This window comes from Pongo pygmaeus, chromosome 1 (assembly GCF_028885625.2).
Source record: "Pongo pygmaeus isolate AG05252 chromosome 1, NHGRI_mPonPyg2-v2.0_pri, whole genome shotgun sequence".
NCBI lineage: Eukaryota > Metazoa > Chordata > Mammalia > Primates > Hominidae > Pongo > Pongo pygmaeus.
Window position 1 is genome coordinate 69,876,080 of NC_072373.2, and position 24,208 is coordinate 69,900,287.

The following is a 24,208-nucleotide window of genomic DNA, read 5'->3' on the forward strand; positions in this document are numbered from 1 at the left end:
CAGAAAAAAAAAAAAAGAGAGAGAAGAAGAACATGAGGCTTTGTCCTTGGTCTTGTCCATTATTTTAGGATGATGACATAAAGATATGCTTATCAAACTTGCAGATGATAGAAAGCTGGGAGGCATGGCTGACCCAACAAATGACCAAATTATGAGACGAATTTATTTTTATAGGCTGCAATCTTAAACTAAACTAATATGGATAAATGTAAACTTCTGTAATTGGGTTAAAATAAGTCATCTGAAGGGGGGTAACCAGGGTAATGAAAAGTTGAAAAGCATATCATTAGAACGAAGGAAGAAAGACTAGAGCACAGATTCTATGCCTTAGAATATAGGCTATTACAAATGCAAAGTGTGAGGTTATTGGGGCCTAAACTAAGCTGGTAGTAATAGGAATACAAAGGAAGTTATAATATAAAAGATACTGATGAATAAAAATCCAAGAGCTTTAAATTCAAGTATTTAGAATGCCAATTTTATAGCAGGTGCTATGTTGATGGTAGAGAAACAGGAGACAAAAATGAATATACTTAATCCAGTTAATCCTGAGCTGGGCATGGTAGCTCACACCTGTAATCCTAGCTACTTGGGAGGCTGAGGCAGAAGAATCAATCACTTGAGGCCAGAAGTTCAAGACCAGCCTGGGCAACATAGCAAGCTCCTCATCTCCAAAAAAATAAAAAATAAAATAAAAATTAGCCAGGCGTGGTGGTGCATGCCTATAGTCGCAGCTACTTGGGAGGCTGAGGTGGGAGGATCACTTGAGTCCAAGAGGTTGAGGCTGCAGTGAGCTATGATTGTGCCACTGCACTCCAGCCTGTGTGAAAAAGCAAGACCCTGTCTCCAAATTAAAAACAAATAAAAAAGGCTTAATCCTTACACTTTAAGATCTCAAGATCTAGCAGGAATGACAAACAAACAGCTAAAATAAGACATCACAAATACTAAAACAAAGATTTTTAAAGTTCAGTAGGGTATAGATGAAGCAGCAATTAACTCTGCTAGCCAAGGAAAGTGTTTGTTAAGCTGGATCTTCAGTTTTCAAGGTGAGACAGGAAATCTGGAGTTTTCCAGGTAGTTAACACAATAGGCTATGAAGAGTAAGGAAAAGAAATGCCAAATTTTAAGCAAAAAGTAACATGCTTTTAAACATAAAGTTATGCTAAAACTATTAACGGGAATGGGGGAGCTCAGAAACTGGGTAGCAAGAAAGTGGATGCAGTAAGTTAGACATCAGGAGTCAACGAAGTTGGATATTAAAAGAAAAGTGAGGAACTGGTACAAGGTAGTATGGTCTAACACTAGATTTGTTTGTGTTTGGTTTGCTTTTAATATTGGATAACTTGTTTAGAATTAGAAGGAAATTCAGAGAAAGATAAAAATTGAAGACATTAATATAGCAGGGTATGCCTGACAACAATAGGGCTGAGATGAACTAGAGAGTATCACCCATCTAAAAGCATTCAATCCTCTCCAGAGACGACACTTAGAAAAATAAGTAAATAAATAAAAGCATTCAAATTCAAAACAAAAATGTTAAGTTTATTTATACTTAAAGTTTGAAATGTATTTAGAACCTTAAGCAAATCATATGAAACATTTCACTTTTGGGGAGTAGTATGTAGAGTAGTTAAAGCACAGGCTTCTAGAGTCACACTGGCTAAATTAAAACCTATCTCTATCATTAATGTTTTGACCTTTGAGAAAGCTCTCTAGGCCTCAATTACCTCTTCTGTGAAACAGGAATAAGAACAGTACCTAACTCAAGGAATTACAAGGATTAAGTAAAATAATATATGCAAAGTACTTAGATTATTGCCTGGAACCTAAGAAACACTAATAAATGTAAGCTATTTTTATTGACAGTATTATTCTAGGGACAATGGGGTAAAAAAAGGACCATATGCGCCAGGCGTGGTGGCTCATGCCTGTAATCCCAGCACTTTGGGAGGCTGAGGTGGGTGGATCACTTGAGGTCAGGAGTTTAAGACCAGCCTGGCCAAGATGGTGAAACACCGTCTCTGCTAAAAATACAAAAATTAGCCAGGTGGTAGTGGCACACGCCTGTAATCCCAGCTACATGGGAAGATGAGGCAAGAGAATAGCTTGAGCCTGGGAGGCGGAGGTTGCAGTGAACCAAGATTGTGCCACTGCACTCCAATCTGGGCAAGAGAGTGAAACCCTGTCTCCAAAAAAAAAAAAAAAAAAAAAAAAAAACACCACAACCAAAATTGGATAGTGATTTTGATTTTCTATTTACACGTTCTCAAAGAGTTTCAAAATCTTTCCCTTTCCAAAATGGTTATTATTACAAAGTATAATTTATAACCACGTAACCTAAACATCACCTTTACTTCCAAACTCACATAGTTTTTTTGTTTACTTTATTGCAAACAATATATTACAGCAAAAAAAATTTAAGAAAATTTAAGGTAAAATAGTCTGTTGACTATCTGAAATCAAATCAGATCCCTTCCTAGTCCTTATTAATGTGTCCACAAGCATATCCAAAGGTAGCTCTTGAACGTACAATGGCTAAATTGTTCTTACACATAAGAAATTTTAAATAGCAGTGGACACAAAAATCCCGTTTGAAAATTATTAACCACAAACACTTTAAAATTTCACCATCATTCATTCATCCAACACACACCTTTATTGTGTGTTTAGTTCACAGAAGGCAAGAGTGCTTCCAACTGTAAAAGAAACTGACATTTACACTAAAAGGTAAAATGTGAACAATTAGCCTAGGGTATACAGTAAGTACAGATGTGCACTATGCTTAAGTTTCAGAAGATATGAACCAATTTCTAACTAAACCTCTCTGCCCTCTTGCTCACAAATGTCAACAAAATTCACTGAACACAGACCACTCCACTAAATTTCATGAAAAGAAAGAATCTTAATCATGTTTCATTCTTCCTTTTTTACCTTGCAAGAGGCTGTGGAGGTTCTGAGAGAGACATGTCACTACTGGAAGATGCACTTGGGGGACGTTCCTGTACTTTGTTTTCTTTGTCAGATTCTCCAGATGGCTGATACCCTGGTTTGGCCTAGGAGAAAAGGACATCAAATTTATATGAGTTCTGTCACAAAGATGTATTCAGGTAGCACCTAAGTTAAACATTAAGTCACCTCAGCTCTACAAAGCTCATAAAATGTAGTGGTTTTTTTGGTCAAATAAAACCAATTAAAATTTATTTTGTCTTAAAAACAAACATTACTAATAGCAAAACACCATCTAAAATCCAACGGGGAGCCAGGCACTTTGAGAGGCCGAAGTGGGAGGATCACTTGAGTCCAGGTGTTCAAGACCAGTGTGGGCAACACAGTGCGACCCTGTCTCTACAAAAAATAAACAATTTCTTAGGCATGGTGGTGCACACCTCCTGCCTCCCCTTCCACCTCTACCTTTTTGCCTCTGCCACCCTTGAGACAGCAAGACCAACTCTTTCTCTTCCTCCTCCTCTCAGCCTACTCAACATGAAGATGACGAGGATAAAGACCTCCCCTTCCACCTCTACCTTTTTGCCTCTGCCACCCTTGAGACAGCAAGACCAACTCTTTCTCTTCCTCCTCCTCTCAGCCTACTCAACATGAAGATGACGAGGATAAAGACCTTGATGATCCACTTCCACTTAATGAAGAGTCAATATATTTTCTCTTCCTTATGATTTTCTTAATAATATTTTCTTTAGCGTATTTCATTGCAAGAATACAGTGTATAATATAAACAACATATAAAATATGTGTTAATCAACATTATGTTATAAGGCTTCCAGTCAACAGTTGGCTATTAGTAGTTTAGTTTTTGGAGAATCAAGTTATATGTGGATTTTCAACTGCAAAGGGGTTGGCACCCCAACCCCCACATTGTTCAAGGGTCAACTGTATTTGTTCAGTACTACAATGAAAACTATGCAGGGATGTAACTAATAGCAATGATGAGAGGAAAATAAATCAGTAACAATCACTGTAGGAAATTCTTAATTCAGCTTTTATTTTCCATCACATTTATCACATTACTCCTCATATTTAATACCTTTCATGAAGGCCATGATTATTATAAGTATTATCTGAGCATACTAGGAATGATGGGTAATTTTTAAATAGTATAGCAAATAAGCATTTCCTAACCATGAATGACTCTCCTTTGTATATGTCACTACTATTACCTGTGTTTCCTGTGTAACGTGTTGATGAGATGGCTCTTCAAGCAAGGTCTTTTCTAGTAGCAATTTGGAGTAAGTTTCCTGTAGTCGCCTAGTTGCTGATGGCTCAGAAGGAGGCACATTTTTTACTTTAGTAAAGGCTTCCTTCTGCTTCCGGTAGAGCTCTTGTAATCGTTTGTTTTTTTGTTCTGTAGCCTCCTTTTGAGCCTTCTTCTCTTCATTTTGCTTTCTCTTCCTTTCCTCCTGCTGCCTAACAATGTACTGTCGTACCTCATCTGTGTCATAGTGGCGCCTTTTGGAAATAACAGGGGGATCTTCATTAGCTGTTATTTTGTCAGGTTTTCTTTTTACTGGGCTGTGACTCCTAGGAGCATGTACTGGTGCTGATGACTTCTGGTTCTGTAACTCTCCAGTATCTTGCTTTGCAGTGTGAGCTGTAGAATCCAGCTGTAGGTCATCAAGAATGCCACGAATTTCAACAGGTAAAAAGTCCTTATTTAAGGCAGTATTTTCCTCCTGCTTATTATCTGGAAGAGATGAAGCTAGTTTCTTTATATTATTTTCAGACCGAGATTTACTTCTCGAACGTTCTGAGTTTCGTTGGAGATGTCTATGTAAAACGTCCAACCTGGGATCAGATTCTGCTCTTCCAATGTGACCCCCTGCAAAGTATGAACTGTTAGTGATACACTGAAATTCTATACTCATTCCTAAGATTTAACTGCATTAACAAGAAAATTAGAGAATTTCATTTTATCTTACTTAAACTCAAATTCAAATATCTTACAGTCTTCTGAAGAAAATTATAAAAGGAAAGAAAAGCCTCCCTTTTTAGCAGTAAAAGAAGAATCTCAATCTTCTGAAAAATTATATTTCCTTGGTTTGTTTTTAAATACAGTTTGAAATATTTCTGGACAAAAAAGATAGCTCTTATGGTTGTTATGAATATTTAGCATTTCGATTTCTCTCTTATATACATATTTAGTGTTACTATTTCTCTCTCTCCTCAACCCCTCAAAAGGCTGTTAAAAAAAAGTCAACAATCTTTTTAGTGGAAGGCATCTCAATGAGAAGCAAGGAAATGGAAATGCCTTAATAATCATAAAAAATATATTTTTAAAGCTTTGCAAAGACCAGACTGCATATGCCAAATAATAATGGCACTGAAAATATTAGTTTTTCTGAAAATTCTACAACACTGACCCATTTCATAATTACATGAAATGGCACTATGTTCAGGTAAGTTTATCAAAGGATTTCTGAAACTTTATATTTCCTGTTGATATAAGGAAAAGATTAGAATTAGTCTCTCATCTGATCACATTTACATTTTTAAACATCTGTATAACAAATGCTCAAATATTTTTAAAATTTTGTGTATTTTACTCTATTTCCAGAGAAAATGGGAAAGTTTAGCAAGAAACATATGAAGAATATAATGATTCCTTTTACTAGAATGCTTCTTCTACAGAGCCAGGGATTTGGGTCTATTTTGCTTATTCTGAAGCCCTAGAGATTACAGCAGTGCCTGCTATGTAGTGGGCACTCAGTAAATATTTGTTGAATAAATGTTAAGCCTCTACAACTCTTCAGTGAAGGATGGAAAAACTTAAATATACAGAAAAAAAATCATTTTATCATCAAAATGTCTGGTAACATGGCTTTAGACTGAGAATACACACGAGTGTATTTACAAGCTAGATAAAAGTGAAGAGGCCCAAATTCAAAGTATTGTGTATGTACATTGACTTCTATATGCCAAATTATAGTTGCAACTGCATCTTACTGAATCCATTCCAGAAGTTCAAATTAAATTGAAACAAATTTGGCTGCTGAAAAGAAAAACTGGCATATGAATATTTATATTTCACTTCCCAAAATTACTGTTCATGAAAAAAGTAGTTATTTGAAATAGCACTCACTCAAGAAACTTTGATAGGAGAAAAACAGTGGGCTTGAGGGTCAAACTAAACAGTTCTGCCACCAAATCTGACACCCACTGACTACATAACCCTTGGGAAAAATCACTTCTCTTTCAGAGCCTGTTTCCTAATCTGTCAAATAAAAAAATCCAATCTTGTGAATGTCTGTCCGTGTTTGCTTGAATATGTTGGGATGAACCAGGTTGGACTTGGTTCTCTCTAAGGTACCTAAAAGTCTAATTCGATTTCATTACAATAATGCTTTCATATTCACAATGACAGCTAATTGTAATTAATACAACATAAACAAAATTTTTCATAAAGATGAACATAACACCTATATGCAGATATTATCCATAAACAAACCCAATGGAACATTTTTTTTGAGCTACATTCAAAATTATAAAGCAAAGTCCTAACACATTCTTAAGAGTGCTTTTTCCTTCTCTAAGTACTTAATAGCAATTTTTAATTGTTTTCTCAATAATTTTAATTATAGCTACTTACCAGATTTAGCAGTTCTTTCTCTTCCACCTCTGTCACTTGATGCTGTTCTTCGCTCTTTTGGCTCCATTCTGGGAGCAGGTCCCAGAATCTTCTTTACTAATTTTTGTCCATCTCGCCAAGAAGATGTACTTATAAGATGACTACTACCTAAAAAAATACATTGCACTGAAATTAAAACTTAAATTTTAATTGTAAGCAGTGTTATCTACTCAACCATACAGGTTTTATTATTAATCTTTTGCTCATCTGTCCAGGTCAAAAGATTTACAATATAATGATATTTTTAAACCCTAACCTCCCCAACTCAGTTAACTGTTTGTTTATATCTTGATTTACCCACACATCTGAAATAAATGTAAAATGCTTTGAAAATTAAGTACCAAATAATGATTCCTAAATCTCAAGAACTAAGGCACAAACCAGCCTGGCCAACATGGCAAAACCCTGTCTGTACTAAAAATACAAAAAATTAGCCAGGTGTGTGGAGGGCGCCTATAATCCCAGCTACTAGGGAGGCTGAGACATGAGAATCGCTTGAACCCAGGAAGCAGAGGTTCCAGCAAGCTGAGATTGCACCCCACTGCACTCCAGCCTGGTGAAAGAGCAAGACTCCATCTCAAAAAAAGAACTAAGGTAGCAAATTTGACAAAACAAAAATATGTCTTAACATACAACAAGTGTTTGGTTTACCAATATCTAGCACAGTACATGGCACATGATAAAATAATACATTTGCTAAAAAAAAAAAAAAAATGACTTCATCAAAAAACACGTAAAAAATTTGGAGGAAACATATAACAAAGAGTAACAATGATTACTTTTGAAGGGGATGGTATTACAGGGACTTTCACATTATATTTTACAGATATGTACCAAAAGTACACACTACTTTTCTATGTGCAAAACAGTAACATTTAAAAAGTATAATCATTTTAAATGGCCCTCATCATAAAAATTCAAAAAAATAAGTGTTTCAATAAATACAGCTGTTTACTAGGAAAAAAAAAGATTTTCACCCACTAGCTTCAGAATGTAAGAAATTAAAAATTAAGCAATCATCTCAAAATAGACAGTGACTTAAAAAGAAATGAAATAAAAGACTGTTTACAAAATAGAAACTACAAAAAATAAACATAGAATAAAAGTGTTTACATGCAAAGTAATATAAGAAATAGAGGTCGGGCATGGTGGCTCCTGCCTGTAATCCCAGCACTTTGAGAGGCTGAGGCAGGAGGAATGCTTGGGGTGAGGAGTTCGAATCCAGCTTGGGAAACATAGCAAGACCCTGTCTCTACAAAGAATTAAGATGAAAAAAAATTAGCTAGGTACAGTGATGCATGCCTGTAGTCCCAGCTACCCAGGAGGCTGAGGTGGGAGGATCACTTGAACCCAGGAGTTCAAGGATGCAGTCAGCTATGATCATGCCACTGTGCTCCAGCCTGGGACACTGAGTGAGATCCTGTCTCAGGAAAAAAAAAAAAAAAAAAAAAAAAAAAGAAAGAAAGAAAAGAAAGGAGGGAAGAAACAGAATGACAATGAAAATAATGTAGTAGCACTTCAAGCCTAATTAAATTATTGTAACATTTTTACATTAATAGTCAATGCTGGTAAAATTATAATAAAATCATTCTGCCTATACATTACTTGCTGAAATATAAGTGGGTATAGTTTCTTTAAAAAAAAAAAAAAAAGCAAACATGGGATTATGTGTCAGGGACCCCAACAGTATTCATGCCCCTTGATGAATGATCCAACTAACAGAAATTTATACAACATAAATAATCTAAAAGAAAGAAAAAAATAAATGAAAATGTTGACTGTATCATTTTTATAGTATCGGAAGTAAATAAATACTGAAGAATGGTGAATAGTTACTATTTCTACTAGAATATTGTGTGGCCATTACAAATGACAATTTTCATAAGAAACAACAGAAATGTTCCTGTGAAAAGATGCAAAAACCAATGAAATCTTACATATACAAAAAAATTTAAATAAACAGTGATTACCATAACATACTATTACAATTTTAAAATGAATGTAAGGAAACATACAAAATAATACTAGTTCTTTATTTAAGTCTGGAGAGTGGTTTTATCTGTTTTCTATTTTCCCAGCTTTCTGTGATGCTATTTTATTGTATTTATAATAAAAGACTTTCCATTTAGAGTTTCTTTAAAAAGGGCTTTAATTTATAAGTTTAAACGGAAATATCATTTTAATAAAAACATTAATTATAAAAAGGTGAGTCTTAATGTGTGCTGTTTACTTTAGAAATGTTTTTGCACCTTGTTATTAACCTTATACAGTTGACCTAAAATATTTAAAGGGTTTTATGTATACTGCTCAATCTATTTATAAGAAACTTGATGTTCTTATGTAAAACGAGAGAACAGGCTTCTCTTCAATTTCAGCCTGATTTTCTGAATCAAAAACAAGCAACCATGAATACACTGGGTAGTTATTTATACATGTTGGCATCTGAATATGCTGAGTGGTTATTTCTAAATTCTAACTTTCTGGAACAGTTACACACAGTCATTGGTTAAAAAAAAAAAAAGGAATTTCACTACATGAACTATTAATACAGCTTTAGCACATTTAATGACTCTCTATCTAGCTCACTGCCACAGTGCATACATGAGAATTAGCCTACCACAAAACTAGATGAATACAATCCAAGATCAGTGTTCATAAGTTTTAGTGGTCCCTGTGCTTCATTTCAAACTATGCTTCTGACAAAAGTATTACATAATGCCACATGAAACACAATACTTTTTAAAAATGTAATTATTGCCTGGGTGCAGTGGCTCACGCCTATAATCCCAAAACTTTGGGAGGCTAAGGCAGGCGGATCGCTTGAGGCCAGGAGTTCAAGACCAGCCTGGCCAACATGGCAAAACCCCATTGCTACTAAAAATACAAAAATTAGCCGGGCGTGGTGGCATATGCCTGTAATCCCAGCTACTCGGGAGGCTGAGGCATGAGAATCACTTGAATCCAGGAGGCGGAGATTACAGTGAGCCAAGATTGTGCCACTGTACACCAGCTTGAGTGACAGAGCAAGACTCTGTCTCAAAAAATAAAGTAAAATAAAATGTAGTTGTTAATGCTCAGATAACTCACGTTTTTGTAACATTTTATTTTTTTATCTGTATATAGCAAGTGTCACTCTATTATGACATCTAAAGTTAACAATGGGTGTCACAAAACGTGTTATCTACCATTCTACTGATTAGTGTACGACTAGAAAAACAGATACCTGATCAAAAACCAGCACCCCATCAGTTTTGCCCTGGTGGTCTCATAAGATCTTGTGACCTCTTACCACAGCACTAATCATACTTTCTTGTAACTACATATCTACTATTTCCTGACAAGACTATAAGCTCCATAAAGGCAGGGGCTAGATGCATCTTGCTTACCAATGTATTGTCTAAGTTTAGTACAGCACAGTACCTCACATACAGCAAATGTTCAAAATATTAATATTTGTATAATGAATGAATGAATTTAGAATGTCCCCAAATTGAAAGTGACAGGTTCCCAACTTTCTCCATTCTCTTGGCCCAAATTACTTACTGAGACGAATATGACATTCTAAATAGCCATTTTCAATATAGCCAGAAATAATAATTACTATTATCAGTGGAGTCATAGCTAACAGTTGAGTCCTTATCATGTGCCAGGCATTATAACAAGTGCTTTGGGGTATTAACTCCTAGTTCTCACAACAACCCTGTGGGATAAATACTACTGCTTTCCCATTTTACATATGAGAAAACCAAGGCACACTAAAATTAGCTCATTTACCAAAGGAACAAAGCTAGTTATAAATCTGGGCAATCTGGATGAGGGCCAAAATGTTATGGAACTAGAGAATTATCTTTTTTCCATTCTTGATCTATTCGGAGTTCCACCTGACCAATACTGGTTGGAACGCCATAGTTCTGATGTGCAACATTTATTCTCTTTTGAGAATAAGTGAAAGGATTCAGTGACAATCAGAAACAATCCCCTTGTATAGAAAAGTTCACAACATAAAAATTACTTTTAATCTGGTTAACTTATATTAAAAACCATCATAGAAAAAAATTGGAGAGAAGACAGATGTGTTCAGTATGTTGATGAACATATATGGTGAACAAATGGTTTCGTGGATGTATAAAATTATGAAAATGTATCAAACTATACATTCTAAATATGTACAGTTTGTCAGTTACCCCTTAACACACACACACACACACACAATGATACACAAAATGTATTAATTTTTTATATGTGCCAAACAATGAGAACTTTTGGTAACAGTAATATTTAACTTCAAGACGGATTAAAGACTTAAACGTAAGACCTAAAACCATAAAAACCCTAGAAGAAAACCTAGGCAATACCATTCAGGACATAGGCATGGGCAAAGACTTCATGACTAAAACACCAAAAGCATTGGCAACAAAAGCCAAATTTGACAAATAGGATCTAATTAAACTAAAGAGCTTCTGTACAGCAAAAGAAACTATCATCAGAGTGAACAGGCAACCTACAGAATGGGAGAACAATTTTGCAATCTATCCATCTGACAAAGGGCTAACATCCAGAATCTACAAGGAACTTAAATTTACAAGAAACAAACAACCTCATCAAAAAGTGGGCAAAGTATATGAACAGACACTTCTCAAAAGAACACATTTATGCGGCCAACAAACATGAAAAAAAACTCATCATCACTGGTCATTACAGAAATGCAAATCAAAACCACAAAGAGATACCATCTCATGCCAGTTAGAATGGTGATCATTAAAAAGTCTGGAAACAACAGATGCTGGAGAGGATGTGGAGAAACAGGAACATCTTTACACTGTTAGTGGGAGTGTAAATTAGTTCAACCATTGTGGAAGACAGTGTGGCAATTCCTCAAGAATCTAGAACCAGAAATACCATTTGACTCAGGAATTCCATTATTGGGTATATACCCGAAGGATTATAAATCATTCTACTATAAAGACACATGCACACATATGTTTATTGAAGCACCATTCACAATAGCAAAGACTTGGAACCAACCCAAATGCCCATCAATGACTGACTGGATTAAGAAAATGTGACACACATATACCAAGGAATACTATGCAGCCATAAAAAAGGATGAGTTCATGTCCTTTGCAGGGACATGGATGAAGCTGGAAACCATCATTCTCAGCAAACTAACACAGGAACAGAAAACCAAACACTGCATGTTCTCACTCATAAGTGGGAGTTGAACAATGAGAACACATGGACACAGGGAGGGGAACATCACACACCAGGGCCTGTTGGGAGCTGGGGGGCAGGAGAGGGATAGCATTAGGAAAAATACCTAATGTAGATGATGGGTTGATGGGTACAGTAAACCACCATGGCACATGTATACCCTGTGTAACAAACCTGCACGTTCTGCACATGTATCCCAGAACTTAAAGTATAATGAAAAAATTAATTAAAAAAAAAAAAAAAGGATGGACATGTTGAGAAAACTAACCTGTTCTGCATTCTGTACTTGATAACTGTGCTACTTTTTGGACCTTTCGTACTGGCTTGACTACTTTCTTCTCTTTACTTTTTTCAGCAGGTTTCTCCTTTATAGAAATATCATCTGAAAAGCAGAAACATTTACAGCAAATATAACAATGATTTTCACTCCCTCACTTATCCTCCCCCCATAGGAAAAATCGGTATAAAGTATATGCTGCAGGTAGGGAGAAAGAAACCTACATTGAGGCTATTTCTATGGCCCACATAATACCAACATCAACTCCTTTTAAGGAAAAAAGGAGTTGGAAAATATATAAAGATTACCACCACTCCACTATTGGGTTCCAATCCTTTGTTATTTATTTATTCTTCTAAGAAACTCTTGAGAAATTCACTTAGTTTCACAAATGCTTTCCAAGTCAGGATCATTGCATTTTACAGAATCTCAGAGGTGAGCACTCTCACAGATTCCTATTTCATTTAGAAATTTCTATATAAAAACTTTACAAAATACTCAATATAATATTCTTAAATTAAGGCCTCTTTATGATGATGCTAGTGAAACATGTCAAGGTATTTATACATACATTATTACTAATTTTTTAAAAACCCAACTTGCAGAAATAAACTGATTACACATGTTAAGCTTAAAAAATTAACCTCAATTACGGATCTGAATGAATGTACTTTAAAATATGTGTAGAGTTCTGCATTCTGGGTAGAGCGGAAATAAGTATAAGTAAAGACCTTAAAGCAGGACCACACCTAGTATCTAAAAAAAAAACCCAGCAAGCAGGTCAGTGTGAGTGGACTGAACAAAGAGAAGAACAGTAGGAACTAGGGTCAGAGACATATAACTAAGGGCCAGATCATGCAGGGCCATCTAGGCCATTGTAAGAATTTCAGGTTTTACTCAAGAGTGAGATGGAAGGTTTTGAGAGATTATGAACAAAGGAGCAAAATTAATCTAAATTAATTTTTAGCAAGTTATGACAATAGACTCATTAGAAGAAGAGCAGACAGAGGGAGACCAGTGAGAAGACTACCAGAATAATCCAGATAGAAAACTGATGGTGGCCTCGATCTAGGTGGTGGTAATGGAAGTGGTGAAAGTGATTATATTCTAAGTATATTTCAGATAATATTACATACAAAATATGAGGCAGGGGTGTGATACTCAAGAATGACAAGATTTGGGGGCCTGAACAATTAGAGGGATAGAATTAAATGACATGGAGACACTACCAGAGTAGCAGGTTTAAGGGGTATATCATGACCACATTTATTTAGTTAGTTCCATTTTGGATATATTAAGGTTGAGAAATCTATTATACATCCAAAGGGAGACATGGAAGTAGCAGCTGGATACAAGTGAGTTCAGAGGGGAAGTGTGGGCTAAAGACATTACTTTGGGAATCACTAGCAACAGGGAACATTTAAAGCCCTGAGACTAGATAAATTTGTCCTGTGTGCAGATAGATAAGCTGTAAAAAAAAAGAAAGAAAAATAGAGTGAGTAGAGGGAGGGGGATTGGAGAGAGAGAAAATGAAAGAAAGGGAAGAAAAGGAAGGGGGGGAAGGTAAGAAAAAAAAAGAAATTTAAAAGCAGAGAGAGAGGGTAAAGAATGAAAGAAAGCCAGCCAGCCTGCCTGCCCAAGCTCTGAGGACTGAGGTCAAGGCATCCCGATGATTAGGAAAAAAACAACTGAAAAAGAATAATTAGATTTAGGAGGAAAACCAGATACTTATAGTATTCTAGATGTCAAGTGAACAGTTTCAAAGAAGAAGTGATCAATCATGCTGCTGACAGATCATAACAAATTAGTATTAAATATTGCATTTAGCAATATGGAAGTCACTGATGATCTTGATAAATAGGGACAAACACCTATAGAAAGGATTTAAGAGAAAGAGAGGAGACAAATTGAAGACAATGAGCATAAGGCAACTTTTTGCAGTTTTGCTGAAAACAAGAAACAAACAGGGCAGCAGCTGGAGAAAAGTAGGGCCAAAAGAGGGCATCTTTTACAATGACTGATATAACAGCATGTTATCACATAGTATGTTGATGAGCATGACCTGGTAGAGAGGGAAAACTTGATGATGCAAAAGAAAGGCAACAGGGCTGAAGTAACATCCTTAAATACATAAGAGCAAATGGAATCTAAAACACAAGTAGATGGGTTAGTCTTAGCTAGGAACATCATAGTTCATCTACCATAACAAGAGAGAAGGCAGAATATAAAAGTCTTTTGACATATTCTACTAGTCTATAATGATACTATCCTATGAGGTATATTGTTATTATTCCTATTTTACAGACGAGAAAACCAATAAAGAGAAGTTATGTAACATAGCTAGTATACTCAACTAATAACTGACAGAGACAGAACTGGAAGCCTTGAAAGCTGATTCCAAAATCTTGGCTCTTAACTATTACATTATTCTTCCTTTGCACATGAGAAAAAAATTTCTGAATAGAGTGTTGTATAGTAATAGCAAGAAAACTGGATCGGACACTTAATGCCACAGAAATGTATTAGTAGATGCTTTGTGAGGGCTTACAACAAAGACCTCACACTTTAGAATCAGAGTTGGTTTTGAATCTTGGCTTCAATTCTTAATTACTCTATCCAACCCTAGGAAAATGACTCTTTGAGCCTCCATTTCCTCAACTGTAAAAAATACAAAAGACCACTCAGCATCTTGCCCAAGCTCATACTATTCGGTAGGTATTACCATTATTAGTATGACCTTCCTATTACCCTCTCCCAGTCTTCCATGGGTTCCTCTTGTTTCTAATTCCTAACTTATTCCCTTCCTATAATACTTATTTTCCTTTTGGTATCTTGCTCTCATGTAAGTATCTTACCTGCTGCCTGACAAATTACTCAGTACTTCAAAGATCTCAGAGGCCTAAGCAGAAGTAAACTTCAACTAAATTCTGCTGTGTTTCCTTCAAATCAGGCAGTCCCAACTCTGAAAGTCCCTCCGTTTAAAAATAGCCTAGTTTCTGTCTCATTAATCATGTAAGCTAATTTTAACCCTGGAGCTGAGTCTAGAGGCTAAGAGAGCCTTATGCCTCAAACCACCACAACTTCAGTATGCCATGCAGTTAGAGAAGGAAAATATTGTTAGTTTGGTGACAATTTTATGTGTAAATATTATAAATTAGATAGCATGTATGACAAAATACTCAAAACATAAGAAAGCTCTATTCTCACCTGCAAAGTGAAGTGCTAAATCTTGATACAGTTCTCTACTCATGTTTTGAAACTCAGCCTCCTGCCACACTTTCCCATCAGGTGTTCGAATCTTGGTCTCTGAAGGGTTGAAACCTAATACATACCAGTAATACAGAATATTCTTATCAAAGTTGCTTTATAAGTTTTGTTTGTTATACTTTTTAAAGTGATATATAATCGACATACATAAAATTCACTCTTTTAGTGTACAATTAAGTGGTTTATAGTATATTCACAAAACTGCACAACTATTGTCATTATCTAATTCCAGAGCATTTAATCACCCTGAAAGAAACCCTGTACCTATTAGCAGTCACTCCTCGTATGACCCCCTCCATCCCCTGGCAACTACTAATTCTATCTTTATGGATTTTCCTATTCTGGACCTTTCATATAAACCAAATCATACAACATGTGTCTTTTGTGTCTTATTTTTATTTCACTTTGCATAACGTTTTCAAGGTTCAACCATCATGTAACATGTATCAGGGTTTTATTCCTTTTTATTGCCAAGTGATAGTCCATTGTATGACTATACCAATACTTTATCCATTCATCAGCTGATAGACATTTGGGTTTTTTCTACTTTTTGGCTATTATTAACAATGCTGCTATGAACATTCTTGTGTAAGTTTTTGTGTAGACATGTTTTAAATTCCCTTGGGTATTATATCTAGAAGTAGAATTCCTGGGTTATACAGTAACTCTATGTTTAACTTATTGAGGAACTACCAAATTTTATTTTATTTATTTTACCTTATCTATCTTATCTATTTCATTTTATTTCATTTTATTTTATTTTTTGAGATACAGTCTCAATGTGTCACCCAGGCTGGAGTGCAATGGCATGATCTCAAACCTCCGCCTCCTGGGTTCAAGCGATTTTCCTGCCTCAGCCTCCCAAGCAGCTGGTGCTACAGGCACACACCACCATTCCCGGATAATTTTTGTATTTTTATTAGAGACGGAGTTTCACGATGTTGGCCAGGCTGGTCTCAAACTCCTGACCTCAAGTGATCCACCCGCCTTGGTCTCCCAAAATGCTGGGATTACAGGCATGAGCCACCGCGCCCAGTCTACCAAACTGTTTTCTAAAGCAGCTGTACCATTTTGCATTCTCACCAGCAATGTATTAGGGTTCTAATTTCTCCACATCCTTGCCAATACTTACTGTATAGCCACCCTAGTGGGTATAAAGTAGTATCTCATTGTGGTTTTGATTCATATTCCCCTAATAACTAATGATGTTGAGCAGCTTTTATAAGCTTTTAAAAGAGGAATGCATAATTAGCTACCACATAGTATGTTAACATACTGTTTAGGAAAAGTAAGCATCAGTTGAGATAAAGCAATATACATTCATTCAAAAAGACTAGAAGTGGAGAAGTACTAAATTAAATGATAAAAGAATACCGATCATAAATCATGAATTTCAAAGAGATGAACTACCCTTCTCCAGATTTAGGGAGAGACAATATTATTTATTCTTCTTGTCTTTGAAGACAGGCATTATAATTGCTACCATCTATCTGTTTTTGCTTATGACTGAACAAATGGGCAAGCTGCCGTTTATACGGACAAATTGTGTCCAAAGTATGGAAAACAGGTCTTTCACACATACTTTTTCAATTTCTCAAGAAACCTTACACATATGAGATTTCCTAGGAATTACCATATGATTTTCCGCTTCAAATTTATCCCTACTCTTTGGCCAGGCACGGTGGCTCACACCTGGAATCCCAGCACTTTGGGAGGCTGAGGCGGGTGGATCCCTTGAGGCCAGGAGTTTGAGACCAGCCTGGCCAACATGGCGAAACCCCATCTCTACCAAAAATACAAAAATTTGCCAGGCATGGTGGTGCACGCCTGTAATCCCAGCTACTCTTTAGGCTGAGGCACGAGAATCACTTGAACCCAGGAGGTGGAGGTTGCAGTGAGTTGAGATTGTGCCACTGCACTCCAGCCTGGGTGACAGACTGAGACTCTGTCTCAAAAAATAAAATAAAATAAATTATCACTATTCTTTAAGAAATACACTGAACTTTGTTTTGTCAAAAGCAACCAAATAATGAATAAAGATGATAACCAAAGTAGTATAAAGATTTGTATCTTAAGATGGGCTCAACTTATCGAAGAATTAGCAACCAATACATAACTACAATTAAATCAATGTAAAGAATAGGCTGGAGTAAAAAACTGGTAGTAGTACTTTGTAAGTATAAGAGAAAATATACTGGTAAATTAATTACATGTCTAATAGTAAATAATCTATTCAGCTATTAGGCACAATAGCGTAAGTTTAATTTCACCCGACATTTGTGGCAAGGAACACACCATTACATCTATATCTACATAAGGGAAAAAATTTATAAACATAGTATTCAGTTTTGCAAAATACAGTTTGCCATTAAAAAAGTGTGGCGATTCTGCCTGGCTGCCTGAGGACTGACCGCCATCATGAATGACACAATACCTATTTGTACTAGGAAGTTCATGACTAATCAACTACCTCAGGGAGCACAAACAGTCGTAGATGTCCTTCACCCTGGAAAGGGAACAGTACCAAAGACAGAAACTTGGGGAAAACTAGCCCAAATGTACAAAGCCACACCAATGTCATCTTTGTATTTGGATTCAGAACCCATTTTGCTGGTGACAAGACAAATGGCTTCAGCATGATTTCTGATTCCTTGGATTATGCAATGAAAAAGGAGACCAAACACAGACTTTCAAGACATGGCCTGTATGAGGGGAAAAAAAAGACCCCAAGGAAACAGCAAAAGGAACACAAGAACAGAATGAAGAAAGTCAGGGGGACTGCAAAAGCTAAAAATAGGAGTAAAGATTCTGCAATGACTTTATCTGTGATAACTGCAGATTTTTCATGAGGATTAATAAACCGTAAAAACTTTCAAAAAAAAAAAAAAGAAAGTGTGGCAGTTCTATGCGAACATATTTCTGTCTTTCTCAACTTTTCACCATCACCTAATCCCACTGCTCAACATTTAACCCTCTTTTTCTCCTCTCCTCTTTAGGAAACATTTATCTCTATGAGAGTCTTTCTTTGCATTTGCATCTTATATGTTAACTTTAAGAAGATTTCACTATCTACATCAGATTCTCTTTCTGTCCCCAAGTCTTTATTTCCATTTCTTTGTCCACTTTTTTTCTTACTGGTTAAATTTATTGAACAGAATAAAAAACTTACTGTACACTTACTTATGTCCATGACACTGTACTAGGTTCTGAGATAAAATAAGGGTGACCAAGATAGGCTCTTTATCTTCATGAGCATTTATAACAGGAAGAAAAAAATATGCAAACAACCAAATATAGTACAAGAAAGAATCATATAAACACCATTCGTGTTCACTATTTCAAATTTTTAAAGCAGAATCACAGAGCGCTTCTTAGGTTTCTTTAAAAAAATAAATAAATAAAAAATCAAGGTGCAAAATGAGTTTAGTATGCTAATAACTGTATAAAAAGAGGAAGAAAATAAATAAATACACAGACACACAATACACACATACTCCTATTTGCTTATGTTTGCAAAAGTTATTTCTGGAAGGATATACAAATTGTTAACACAAGTAACCTCCAGAAAGGGGGCCAAGCACAAGAGTGACAGAACTTTTCAAGGTACACTCATCTTTTGGACTGCGATCAAAATGAATTTACTATGTCTTTAAACAAACGAATTTAAAATGTCACTTCAGAATACAGTATTTTAAGATGCTTTGAATTTATACTACCAAAAAGTTGGCAGAAAAACAGTTTTTCATTGTTGGAAAAAAAAATCCACTGCTTAGGACATCGGAAGCCATATTCTATAATGAGTTCTCAAATGTTTGCTACCTTTTTCAAAGTAATCCCTCCAAAAGTTATATTTATAAAATATTTTAATATAAAAACTAGCACATTAAAAAAATAGTAAAAGGATTATGGGAAATCCAGTCATCAATTCAAAGAAAGTTATATCTAAGATTTTCACTCTCATTCTGTAAAATTGTTTTTAACTTTTAGGTTTTTACAAATTATTACAAAATACGAATTCAAATTGAACATTTTACCTTTTTCTTAGTGGAATAATCGTTGGTATTTCAGAACTTTGACTTGTATAAAGAACAAAACTTAAATGTGTAATCTATACTTAATGGGTCTGTACTTAATTACAGCAAAGATTTCAGGTAATCACTATCTTGGAACCAACAAAGAATATTTTGACCTCGCCATTTGCTATGTGCTGTGCCAATAGTATGGATGTGATACACAAATGACTAGAAAAATATTAAAGAATTGTGTTGTTATTAATAAAAAATATTACTAATTATAATATTGGACAACAGCAATTCTTCAGTATTCTTAAGTGAATTGATCACAATTTTCTCACAAATTAGCTAGAATGAAATGCAAATTATCCATTTTTATCTAATTCACAATGAAGATCACTAGCAAAAACATAGTAAACAATACAAAATAAAACTAATAATTGGCGAAAACTGTATGCAGTAGATGTGTTTTAGAGAAAAATGACTAAAGATGCCTTAGGACTATAAAAAACTGCAAAACTTGTTAGAGAAAAATTAGAGTCGATACAGAAACACAAAACAAAACTGATTACAATAAAAAAAAGTGCCCTAGATTGTTAGTTACTTAAAATTAATAGAAGAAACAGGCTGGATGTGGTGATTCACGCCTGTAATCCCAGCACTTTGGGAGGCTGAGGCAAGCAGATCATCTGAGATCAAGAGTTCAAGACCAGCCTGGCCAACATGTTGAAACCCTGTCTCTACTAAAAATACAAAAATTAGCTGGGCATGGTGGTGAGTGCCTGTAATCCCAGCTACTTGGGAGGCTGAGGCAGAACTGCTTGAACCCGGGAGGCAGAGGTTGCAGTGGACCGAGATCATGCCACCGCACTCCAGCCTGGGCGACAGAGTGAGACTCTGTCTCAAAAAAAAAAAAAAAATAGAAGAAACAAATTATGATATAATATTTTGATCTGTCTAAGCATATATACAAAAACTAAAATTGGAAAAAATACCCACAAAAACATTAAAGAGGCTACTCTGGCAGAAGTTTAAATAACAAAAATCTAACATGAATTAAACTAATCAAGAAATCAGCCCTTCATTAAAAACTTTACATGGATGACCCTGTGAAAATAATTTCAGGAACATAAAAATAAAAATAGAAAAATAGAAAACCCTTAAAACCACCATATATAAAAACTTGAGTTGGCTTTAAAAAAAAAAAAGCTCTAAAGAGCACTTTCTAATGAAAATCTACCAATGGTGGCATAAATGTGATTTAAATATTGTTTTCTTAAATATGAGGATGGTAAATCATTCATGTTAAAATTTGAAGGTTAAAATATCAACAGGATCAGTGCCAGCGCCAAAATATTCTGTACTCAAATATTTACTGGAAATGGAGTTATCTTTTAAATATTACTTTTGAAATAATTCCTAATAACAATCCAAATACAATGGCAGCATAAAGGCATTATTCTTTCAGTTCTCTGAAAATAGTATCAATTATTATTTGTATAACTTAGTAAACGTTCATATAGTGGTTCTCAAACCACAAGAATCCCCTGAAAGACTAATTAAAAATCCCAATTCTGGACCCCAGCCCCAGAAAATATGACTTAGGACTAGTGTTGGATCTAGGAATCTGTATTTTTAACATGTATGTTGAAATAATTTCCTTTTTTTTTTTTTTTGAGACGGAGTCTCACTCTGTGGCCCCATGCTGTGTGCAGTGGTGAGATCTCGGCTCACTGTAACCTCCGCCTCCCGGGTTCACACCATTCTCCTGCCTCAGCCTCCCGAGTAGTTGGGACTACGGGGGCCCACCACCACGCCTGGCTAATTTTTTTTGTATTTTTAGTAGAGACGGGGTTTCACCGTGTTAGCCAGGATGGTCTTGATCTCCTGACCTCATGATCTGCCCACCTTGGCCTCCCGAAGTGCTTATGCAGTCAAGAATAACATCCTGTTCTAAAGATGATCCTCTCTATTCAAATACACCCTAGGGAGAAAGAACAACAAAGATGCAGGGAGAGGAAGATATAAAGACTGATTACAAACCTTTATATGCTGGAGCAGGTGGTGCTGTCGCCACTTTTCTGACTTTTGCTGTTACTGAGTTATCAACATTAACAACCATTACTGGATGGTCAATATGACCCAGCTTCTGGCCCCGGCGATTTGTTTCTTCTGAGTGTTCCCACTGTTTTCTAATCCGTTCCTTAAGTTTTTCCAGTTTGACATCATGTTGTCGCCGCTTTAGAATATCTAATCTTTGGGAATTAGAAGTACTAGTAGAGGATGGAGAAGAGTCAGTCAGTCGTAACGCTTTTGGATCAGTATCATGGGCCATGTTATTCACAGAAAGCTTCAAATTGTTCTCATTTCCTTTTGTTTTGTTAGGCATTTCTTCCTCAGTTCTCATAGAAGCTCCCATCCTAATGAAACATTCAGAATTTTGCAATGCATCAATTGCTGGTCGATCATTTAAAAACCTAACAACTGTATCATTGATGACAGATGATTGGGAGCTCTCAAAATCACAGCTCCGTATATTCCGTTCTTCTCGATTGCCTATCATCCAGTTACCGCTCTCAGTCTTTTCTTCATTAACATCTACACAGTATACATGCTTTGACTCCAGATGGCTGGAACTGAAATTGGAAGGTGCACCATGGATTTCCCTACAATAAAAAATAATAAGCTCTGTGACTATGATTAATAATATACTGTATACTTGAAAATTGCTAAGAGTAGATTTTAAGTGTTCTCACCACAAAAAAATAAGAATATGAGGTAATACATGTTAAATAACTTGATTTAGCCATTCCACAAGGTATACAAATATCAAAACATTATGCTGTACACTATACATACGTAGTTTCTACTTGTCAATTTTAAAGCTAAATCTTTTTAAAAGCTTTTCATAAAAGTACAAAAACTAGTCAAATTGAAACCAGTCATACAAACTGAATGAGAACTCTAAGCTAGCATTAGAAACCAAAAAATAAAAAACCTAGAAATTCCTGTAAGTTAAAGATTGCAAAATAACCATTAATAATATTATGACTCAATGCTCAATACCCCCTCTATCAAGTAAAATGGCAAATAATCTAAATAACAATCTGCATATTATAAAATAAGAAATATGCAAAAGATACGTAAAGAGATTTCCTAAGAACTCCAGAAAACAGGATGATAATCTGACTTTGGGTATTCACTTGACATTTGTCAATAAAATGTGTTATTTGCTACTCTATAAAATCTTAAGTACCAGGGAAAAAAGTTCTCAAATACTGGCATTTCATATATGTCACTTCTAAATAAGGAACCAAATTAATAAATAGACTAGGGGTAGAAATAAAGTGGAAGTACAATAAATATCTTCCTCCAAATAAATGGGGTCAGTAATGTTAAATCTGTTAACCACAAAGTACTTTTTGGCAGCTTCAAACTTTATAAAGCATATCTAGAAAATCAGGAGTAAGCATAGAAGGCTGGGCAAAGCCAAAGTACCTCTCACAAGTTCATATTCTCTGCTCATAGAAACACTAGCAAAAATCTTCCTCCAGAGACTATTTTTATTTTACATGTCATTCTAATAAGGCTTATTTTAGATTGATTGATTTATTGATTGATTGATTTTTGAGAAGGATTCTCATTCTGTCACCCAGGCTGGAGTGCAGTGGTGCGATCTCACTCACTGCAACCTCTGCCTCCCGGGTTCAAGCGATTCTCCTGCCTCAGCCTCCCAAGTAGCTGGGATTACAGGTGTGTGCCATGACGCCTGGCTAACTTTTCTATTTTTAGTACAGACAGGGTTTCACCATGTTGGTTGGCCAGGCTGGTCTTGAACTCCTGACCTCAGGTGATCTGCCTGCCTCGGCCTTCCAAAGTGCTGGGATTACAGGTGTGAGCCACTGTGCCTGGCTGAGCCTTATTTTAGGAAAGCACTTTATGAAAAGGGAGGCTAATGAAGACAAATGTTTCAGCAGTGAGAAGAGCACATGAATCATGAAAAAAATAGACAAGAAAATTATAAAACCAGACCTAACAACAGGCTGGACCTGAACGTCTGAAACAGCAGCCACTAGCCACATATGGCTATTGAGCACATGATATGTGGCTAATCGAAATTAAGAGCTGCTGTAATGTAAGCTACATACTGGGTTCTAAACATTTAGGAATGTAAAATATCTTTTTTGTGTGTGACTACTAAAAATGTTGAAATTACATGTGTGGCTCACATTAATGGTTCTATTGTATAGCACTGATCTGATCTAGGGCATTTCAGGTAAAAGCACAAAACCCTAAGTACTACAAAGATTCTCAAGGCCACGACAACATAACATAGTAACTGTTTCTACTGAGATCATATGAGCGTGTGCATTTTTCTAAGAAAATAGTCTACAGCTTTTGTCAGATTCTCATTAGGGTCCATAACCCAAAAAACTTTAGACCCTGTTCTGAGTGGTTGATTATTGAAAAAGATGGGGATTGCCAGGTGTGGTGGCTCACACCTGTAATCTCAGCACTTGGAGAGACCAAGGTGGGCAGACTGCTTGAGCCCAGGAGTATGAGACCAGCCTGGGCAACACGGCAAAAACCTGTCTCTACAAAAAATACAAAAATTAGCTGGGAGTGGTGGCGCCTGTCTGTAGTCCTAGCTACTCGGGAGGCTGAGGTGGGAGGATGGCTTGAGCCCAGGAGATCAAGGCTGTAGTGAGCTGTGATTGGGCCACCGGACTCCAGCCTGGGCAACAGAGTGAGACAGTGTCTCAAAAAAAAAAAAAAAAAAAAAAAAAAAAAGGAAAG

The 24,208-nt window shown here is 35.8% G+C and overlaps 2 protein-coding genes and 1 pseudogene across 17 annotated transcripts in view; 1 reads left to right on the plus strand and 2 right to left on the minus strand.

Moving 5' to 3' along the window:
• The window catches only part of QSOX1 (quiescin sulfhydryl oxidase 1), a 299,134-nt gene that overhangs the window by 179,794 nt on the left and 95,132 nt on the right, over positions 1-24,208 (minus strand). The gene's annotated exons all lie outside the window — the stretch shown is intronic.
• Positions 1-24,208, minus strand: part of CEP350 (centrosomal protein 350) — a 159,174-nt gene that overhangs the window by 93,875 nt on the left and 41,091 nt on the right. For 11 of the 16 annotated variants that reach the window (XM_063651301.1, XM_054454017.2, XM_063651373.1 and 8 more), the window contains 6 exons: positions 21,455-22,077; positions 15,339-15,452; positions 12,123-12,236; positions 6,605-6,751; positions 4,179-4,837; positions 2,935-3,056 (listed from right to left, as the gene is read on the minus strand). In XM_063651301.1, the coding sequence (XP_063507371.1) occupies positions 2,935-3,056; positions 4,179-4,837; positions 6,605-6,751; positions 12,123-12,236; positions 15,339-15,452; positions 21,455-22,077 (1,779 nt within the window). The remainder of the gene's footprint in view (positions 1-2,934; positions 3,057-4,178; positions 4,838-6,604; positions 6,752-12,122; positions 12,237-15,338; positions 15,453-21,454; positions 22,078-24,208) is intronic. The other 5 variants (XM_063651462.1, XM_063651436.1, XM_063651407.1 and 2 more) reach the window with 2 other exon arrangements.
• LOC129011523 (small ribosomal subunit protein eS24-like) lies at positions 17,817-18,247 on the plus strand (annotated as a pseudogene).